The 8,890-nt window shown below is 30.1% G+C and overlaps 1 protein-coding gene across 1 annotated transcript; it reads left to right on the top strand.

Moving 5' to 3' along the window:
- On the top strand, positions 3,879–4,637 carry LOC109343291. The gene has a single exon (XM_019581515.1). It carries the CDS (start codon positions 4,023–4,025, stop codon positions 4,461–4,463), a length of 441 nt encoding a protein of 146 aa, XP_019437060.1. The 5' UTR covers positions 3,879–4,022; the 3' UTR covers positions 4,464–4,637.

The following is an 8,890-nucleotide window of genomic DNA, read 5'->3' as shown; positions in this document are numbered from 1 at the left end:
TACTTGCAGGTAATGACCCTGCTGAAATTAACAGAGTAAAATACCATTTGGATACTCACTTAAAAATAAAAGACCTTGGTTCCCTAAAGTATTTCCTTGGCATTGAGGTCTCAAGATCTCGACTTGGCCTTACATTATGGCCAAGGAAATATGTCCTTGATCTCCTCTCTGACACTGGTTTTCTTTACTCAAAGCCAGTTCCTACACCAATGGTTAAGGGTGCTCAATTAAGCCAAAATGATAGTACACCCTATCATGACCCCCTCCTTTATACACAACTTGTTGGAAGGCTTCTCTATTTAACCAATACAAGGCCTGATTTGAGCTTTGTAATACAACAATTAAGTCAATTTATGGCTGCACCAACTGTTAACCATTTTAAAGCTATGACTAGAGTTTTACAGTATATTAAAGGGAGCCCTGGCCAGGGTCTCTTTTACTCTACTAATTGTTCCATTCAAATCAAAGGCTTTAGTGATTTTGATTGGGCTACTTGCATTGATACTCGCAAATCTATTTTTGGCTATTGTATGTTCATTGGCAATTCCTTGGTTTCATGGAAATCTAAGAAACAAAACACAGTCTCAAGATTATCTTCAGAAGCTGAATATAGGGCCCTTGCCATTGCTTCTTGTGAAGTGCAATGGTTAACATACTTACTTGATGATTTACATGTTCCTTATAAAACTCCTGCCATGTTATATTGTGATAGTAATTCTGCTAGATATATTGCTGCAAATTCTGTTTTCCATGACCTTAAAACTCCTGCAAATTCTGCTAGATAGTAATTCTGCTAGATATATAAGAGTAAAGTAGTTACAATAGTGATGATCTTAAAACTAACCTAATGCTAAGACTTTATACAAGAATGGAAGGCTTAACTAACTAAATAAAAGCACATGCTAAAAGCCTAACTAACTAAATAAGGGCACATGCTAAATATACAAAACATGCTAATAACAAGAACTATAACCAATTGGAAATGATAGATTCTGCTATTGTTATGGCCATATGTAATTATATGTTGTTGGTTTGGTCTTTCAAGTTCAGTCGGTGCAGAGTTGGTTTTTCTGGTTTGTCTAGTTTGTTGACTTAGTAGGTCAAGTTGATGATTATGTTCTGTGATTGGCTTGGTTACTTGGATGTGAAGATACTATTCCTGAGCTTTGGTCATAGTTGCTTGATGAGTTATGGCTGCTTGGTGAGGTCCTTGAGTGTTGGTTAGTGTTGATTGGTTGCATAGACATAGATTTATGTGATCAGAGTGTTGTGTCTCCTTTTAATTGAACAATTGATTGACTAGGAAAGAATAAACCTATAGCAAGAGTCCCCTTAATATATCTAAGAAATTTTAAGGCAACAATGTGATGAGTTATAGTAGGCTGGTCCATGAATTGTGCCAACTGTTGAACAGAGAAGCACAAGTTGGGCATGGTATTTTTCAAGTAGATAAGTCTTCCTATAAATCTTCTATAAAAGGAAGGATCATCGAAGGATGCACTAGAGTCCTGAAAAAGGTGGCTGTCACTTGTCATAAGTGTAGTTGAAGGTTTGTAGCCAAGAATTCCTACATTAGAAAGGATCTCAAGGGCATATTTTCTTTTATTCATAGAGATGTTTGTGTTGTTTCTAGAAATTTCAAAGCCTAGGAAGAATTTTAGAGTGCTTAGGTCCTTAATTTTGAAAGTACTGTCAAGGAGAGTCTTTAATTTGGAAATTTCATTGGCATTGTTTCCAGTAAGGATAATGTCATCCGCATAAACAAGGATTGCAGTGATTGAGGTTGGGGAAGTCCATTTGGTAAAGAGGGAATGATCTCCTTTAACCTTATGATAGTCATGTTTAAGGAGAAAGTGAGATAATTTTGCAAATCATTGTCTACTTGCTTGCTTGACGCCATATATGTATTTTTCATGCTTGCAAACATGGTTTTGTTTCGAAGAAGAAAGACCGGGGGAGGACCATATAAACAATTTCCTTAAGGTCTCCATGAAGAAAAACATTGTTAATATCAAGCCGTGTTAAAGGCCAGTTATGGATGGAAGCTAAAGCTAAAAGGAGCCTAAGAATATTGATTTTTGGTAATTGGTGAGAATGTATCAAAAAAATATTCTATTATTTTAAATTAAAATGTATTGAATACTTTATAATATAAAATAAGAATATAGATCAATGCTTATCTATACACCAATTCTTATGCTATTAATACATAAACTATTTAAAGTAAATAAATATATTTCAAATCAGTATAAATATATTTTGGTTATATTGCACATTACTCTCTAATAATTTATTGTACCCAATGTTTCATTTGGTAGGAGTATCTTTTGTTTCAAAAAGTATACCATATTTTATGTACTATTTCATTTTTATTGGTTACAAAATATAAAATTAATTTTGTTTTATCTTTCTAACCAATGAAAAATAAAAGACATACGAAGTGATATAAATTTTGGGACGCTTTTGGCTAAGAACTAGATTGATGAGGTCATCTCTCATCTCAATCATGACGCAAGCACCACAAATGAGTTCCTTCTCAACATGACACGTGGGGTCACTTTTATGATTCCATACTCATCCATTTCAACGCCACTGCAAGCATAGCACGTGTAGAACACGATTAGATATTTCAATGTGTTTTTTCTACTCATATATATGAAATTAAATTACTATTCATTTAGCATTGAATGCTAAAGAAAATCAGATCCAAACTGTCAATAAAACTCCTCTTTGAGAAATTTTAAACTATTATGGCTATTTTGACATTATAATTTTCATATAAAATATATAATAAATTGCTTAAATACTTCTTTAAAATTCAATATTATTAAAATATATATGGATTTTTATAATAATATTGAGCAATGAGCATGTTAGAATAAGCTTTATATGTTTATTTGTATTTATTACAATCTCTCTAAAATAATTTATATACTAAAAGTATTTTAGAGTCATTATTACTCTTCAAATTAATAAAAATGTCAAAAAAAACCAAATATAATATATAAGACTCTTAGCTCAGTTTATGAATCTTGTTTTAAAAGAAGAAATAATAAATGAATTTAAAACATGTTTCCTTTATTTGAGAGTTTGGTGAAACCAAGAGAAATATTTTGAATATTTTCTAAAATCCTCACTATGCTTATTTCCACGTTTTTCCTAGTATGTGATTTTGGTCTAATTCACAAAATTAAGGAAATTGGGTTTGGTTTAGTGATTGGATTTTTATTTTTATAAAATTAGTTTAATATGCTTAGATTATTTGACATTATTTTTCAAATCGTTCAAAATGAACCATATTTGGTATACCAATACCTAATCCAATTTGCTTTTCCAAACAAGAAAATATGAAGCTCATTCAACATCTCATTATATACATCAAAATTTCCTTAATATTCATATGATTTTAAGTCTCCTCCAATCAAAAGAATTTAGATATCAAATTTAGTTGATTTAATCTCTCTTAAAAAAATTAAATTAAATCAAATTACTTTTTTATTTGGTTAGGTTTCTTACCTCTTTAAGAACCCAAACAAATCACACCTTTCATACTAAGTTTATATTTTGTTTAAAGAATAAAATATCTCATCATACAATAAAATAATAAATTTACTTATCATTTAATACCTGTCTTATTATTTATACACTGTTATAAAAAATATAACACATACAATATGATAAAAATAAAAAACAAGAGAAATATCAAATAATGATTGAATTTAAAGATATAAACTACTTTATTCTGTTTTGTTTAACCATTTTCTTACAAATATCACTATTCTTTTAACGATAACAAAGTGCACACGCGCCTAGTGTCGGTAGGATCCCATTCCCTTCCCTAATCTCCCTTCCTATTATTTTCCTCTACAAATACCTTCATTTTCTTTGTTTCTGGAACCCTCCTTACTCTTAAATTCCACACAAAAATTCAACACCCTTCACCTCTTTCTATGTAAAGTTTTTGTTTTAATCTTCAGCAGCAGCACCCCAAGCTTTGTTATTCATTTCCCACAGGAACATATATGGACATCATTAGCAATACAATGATGAATAGTGTTCAACAAAGAACACCAACCAAAAGAAGTAAACCTAAGAAGAAGAACCAGAACAACATCAAACCCATGAAGGTGGTATACATATCAAACCCCATGAAGGTCAAGACAAGTGCCTCCAAGTTTAGGGCACTGGTCCAAGAGCTCACTGGACAGGATGCTGAGTCGCCGCCAGATCCCTCCAGATTCCAAGAATCTGGACATGATAATGACGGCGACTGCAACACCAGTGGGTATAAGATGATTTCTGATAATTGGTTTGTGAAGATTGGGCATGATGATGAAATTAATGATCACACACGCGTGGCACCTTCAGCAGTGGACCCTAATAACTATTGCCAAGGTCATGGGCAGGTGGCTAATGAAAGCTCTTCAATGAAGAGTTTTGAGCATTTCAGCTATGCTACCTGACAGTGTATTCTACCAATCTCCATAGATTGATTAGGTGTAATTGATGCAGCCGTGTAATTATGTTCATCAGTAAGGTCAAGCTTATACTCTCAAGGCAAGTTATTAATTATATATATATATATATGTATGGATATGTATATGGATATTGATAGAGAGGTTCATAGTTGTTTTTAATTGTTGGTTGTTAATTTGATACAATATGTGATTCCTGTAGCACTATGGTTGAAATCTGACATCGACATAATTTTATATTGTCTGTCAAAATTAAAAACTTTGCCCATAAATTAATTAGGCCAATATGTAAGATATATGTTAATTGTCTCAAATGTCATAAAACTACTTTATGTGACTGAACATTTTGATTAACTAATTCCCTGTACCCTTGCCAGATGTAGCGGGTGTCCCTTTTGTTAGGAAGTAGCTTTAGTTCGCTTCTTTAATTTGTTTTTAAGTTCTGATGCTCAAAAACACTGAAATTAATTTTTATTTAAGAGTTCGTTTGTGAATTAAGTTTTGGAGGAGAATAAAGAGAAAATGAAAACTTCAAAATCAGTTCATAGTGACTTTTATAATTCCGAAGTATTCACTTTCCATTTATTCTCATACAAAATACAACTTGTAAATATACCCTAAATGTTACCTATATATGTTCAATTGGAATGTGTTTTAATTTAGAGCAAGATGTTTTCACAAAAGTACAATAAGGTAGGCAATATATGGATGAGAAGGAATGGTATTTAGGTTGTGATAGGAATAATTTATGGAATCTAGTGATAGGAATGGAATGTGCATGCTATGTTAAATTTGATGTACTCTCTTGAAAAGAATTGAAGCAAGAGCAACGATTGGCTTTATGCTTTATATTCTTTACTCTTTAGAGATAATTAAGCAATTCAAAAGTATGTGTGCAAGTATTTGCCCCCCTCTCTGATCATATATCTTCCTTGAGTTGAGAATAGTGGTTAGATAAAGTTCATTCAAAATAACAACTGTAGACTCGATTTCTTGATATTAGGCATAAAATAAAATTTATTTACAGGTGCAATACACTTCTACTACCAACAACAACTTATGGGTATTGTATTTTTAGGCACGTGAACTTGAATTTGATGTAAAAAAAATTCGTGAAGTGAAATTACTAGGCATGGACTTAAACTTAGTTCTTGCTTGAAAGAAAACAAACATGTATCATTTAAATCAACTACTTGTTATTGTTAAGGATTACAAAAATATAAACATTACATTGAAAATCACTTACTTTTAACACGTAATATGTTTAAATAGACCAATTTCAAATTTAAGATTTCTATGTTAAATTCTTAACCTGTATTTTCAGAACTCTCGTGAACCCTCCTTAGACATTACCAAAGTACGTAATTGACTGTTGACATTTGAAGGATTAAGATTTGTACTCCAAGTTAGTGAAGGAGAAAGATATATCCTTCTATTAAATGTTTGAGGATACTATTGAAGGGCACATGCTAAGAAAAATTAAATTATTGAAAAATTATATATATAGAGGAGGGATGCATTTACACTAAAGTTCCGTTTACACTAATTACACTAAATCTCAGCCGTTCATTTTCTTAAATAGTGCAATAAGTTATTTAAGATTTTTCTTTTTTTCTTTCATCATTTGTTGACTCACCCATTTGGTCCGTTAGATTTAAGAAAATGGAGGACTGAGATTTAATGTAATTAGTATAAACGGAACTTGGGTGTAAACGAATCTTTTTTCATATAGATAGATATAGATATAGATATAAATATATTAATCATTTGGGTGTTGGGAAAGTATGGTACTTGAATTATTAAATGTGTGTTCACTATTTGAACATACGTAGAATATAATTTTAAATGATACTTTTATTTTTATTTGCATGGAATAAATTTATTCTAACAATGTGTACATTTAAGATTAAGATACTGTATTATCTATCTATATATAACACATGATGCCCTCCCCCCACAAAACTCTTATATTTGGAGGGTAAACAATACATTTTCCAATGAGTTTGAATGAAGGCCATATACATTGCTGTGAAGGCCGTTTGTTCCGAAAGTTGTTTATAGTTTCTTAATGTATGTCCTACGGTGACACATGATACTAAAAAAAGTAAACTTACATGGAAAATTGGTTTCTATAATATGATAATTTATTTTTCCATAAAGAGGATTTTTGCTTTGGAATATTAACATTAAAAAACCGTTGTCTATAAACAAAAGAAAATTGGTGGCTTAAATTATAATTTAGGACCCTATATGTAAAGCAAAAATATGCTGCCTAGCTTTATTTTTGGTATTATATGTGGATATGACTAGCTAAAAATAGATGTATTCCTAGCGGACAAACAGAATTAAATGATAATATGCAACTAGCTTTGGTACCACTGCTTTAGCATTTTTTAAAGATATAAAACTTATTTCGACGGGATTTATTAATTGATTTTTTTGTTAAGGATATTTTTCACTCTTTAGGTAAGGAACTAATCCATTCCAACAAGTGTTGTTCACATGAATCAAACTCTTGATATTTTGGTCATATAATAAATCTAGTGATATCTTACACCATTATACCAAATTTATTAATTGATTGAAACATAAACTTTTGTTTTTGTGGATTTAAATTTGATTTGTGTTCTTAATTAATAATAATCATACTAAATATCTATGAAATTCGAGCTTTCTATATAATTTCATAGAAATAAAAACAGTTAATTATAATTCATTTAGATGGGGATGATATACATATATATATATACAAATCAATTCTTAATGTTTCTTTCTCTGATTATTTCTTGAAACTTGCATATGCTTATGGATCCTCTTTCCTAATGGTGGAGCCAACCCTTTTCCCATCAACTTGCAGGGTGGAATTTTATCATTTATTTATCACTATACCTATATGTCTTCATCAAGTCAAATGGTTTCTCGTGTCTTCTTTCCCATTTTTAGGCCGTTTTAAAATCTGAGGCAATTTAATAACTTATTATTTATTTTACAAATTCGAAGAAAAATATACATATATAGCCTTGTTTTTTTATTATGGAATGTAATATTTATATATTGTCAGTATAAAAATTTATACAATGTTAATGTATCATCTACTCTACGGTCAATAATGATTAATCATAAATGATGAATAATACAGTAACAACATATAAAATTTATTCAATGTCATTTTTTCTTTCTTTATGTTGTTACGCATGCGGCATGCAAGGAAATAATTAAGATGGAAAAACAGCTTAGTTGGAAACGTCAATATAAGATCCAATTTCATATTAGGGTTAATGAGGCTGTGAAAGTCCAACTATTGAGCAGTCATATATAACACCCAAAATTTATGATTTTTGTTGAAATATATTTTTATATTTTTATATTTTTAGTAATTAGTTAAAATTACTTATCTTGCATAATAAACACTCATTTTAAATTCAATTTCTATGATTAAAACATTTGTACGTAAAATAATTAATTAGTTAAGTAGAGTTAAGTATTATATATTTTCTATATAACAGATTGATTATTTTCTTCGTAATTCAACTTATTCAATATTCAATCTATTCACTCAATTATATTCATTCGATGATTAAAATGCATAATTTTTTTCTCACTCTTTGATTTTTAATATGGCATGAGAGCAAATTAATTATGTCTTTCATGTTGTTTCACACTCATTTATCTCCTTTCAACTCATTCATCATACTATCAATCTTGTTCATAAAGGGGTTTAAGGAAAGAATCGTTGAAAGAAGAAAGTGCAATTTTTCAAAGAGATGTATTTATACTTTTGAGTTTAATAATTAGGTTTGAAGCCAAAATCAAAGAATCCTTATTTATCTTCTTGCTCTCTTTCTTTGTTTTTATCTTTTACCATCTTCATATTTTCTACTTCTCTTAATTCTTCTTGATATTCTTGAGCAAAAGAACTCACATTTCTTCATATTCTTCTTAATATTTTTTAGACAAATATTGCACTTATTTCATCTTATTTTTAGAGTCAAGAAACCAAGATGATATTTTTCAGCATTGTTATTCTTGATCAAATATTGTTCATATATCATCGTATTCTAGATTTTTCTTATTCTTTGACCAAGAAACCAAGATGATATTCCTGGTGTAACGCCCCGAAAAATACTCTTTATCTATTACGCGGGAAAGTGAGTAATTTTTTTTTTGAATTGGTGACCTAAAATTGTTTCCTTTTAAAAACTTTTATTTTCCGGGACATCACTTTAAGTAACATATAACGCGAAAATCAAAACCGGTTACCTAACGGTAACTGAAATGATACAACATTTCCTGAATATACATCTTCATAGATATAAAAGATCATAAGTACTTAATATACATATCCAACAAGAAAGGGCGGAAATATTAAACATCGCCAAAAGACACTAAACAAAGACATGAACAAACTGAAGCCG

The sequence above is a fragment of the Lupinus angustifolius genome, chromosome LG03, assembly GCF_001865875.1.
Source record: "Lupinus angustifolius cultivar Tanjil chromosome LG03, LupAngTanjil_v1.0, whole genome shotgun sequence".
In the NCBI taxonomy this organism is placed as follows: Eukaryota; Viridiplantae; Streptophyta; class Magnoliopsida; order Fabales; family Fabaceae; genus Lupinus; species Lupinus angustifolius.
This window is presented reverse-complemented; position numbering and strand designations above follow the sequence as displayed.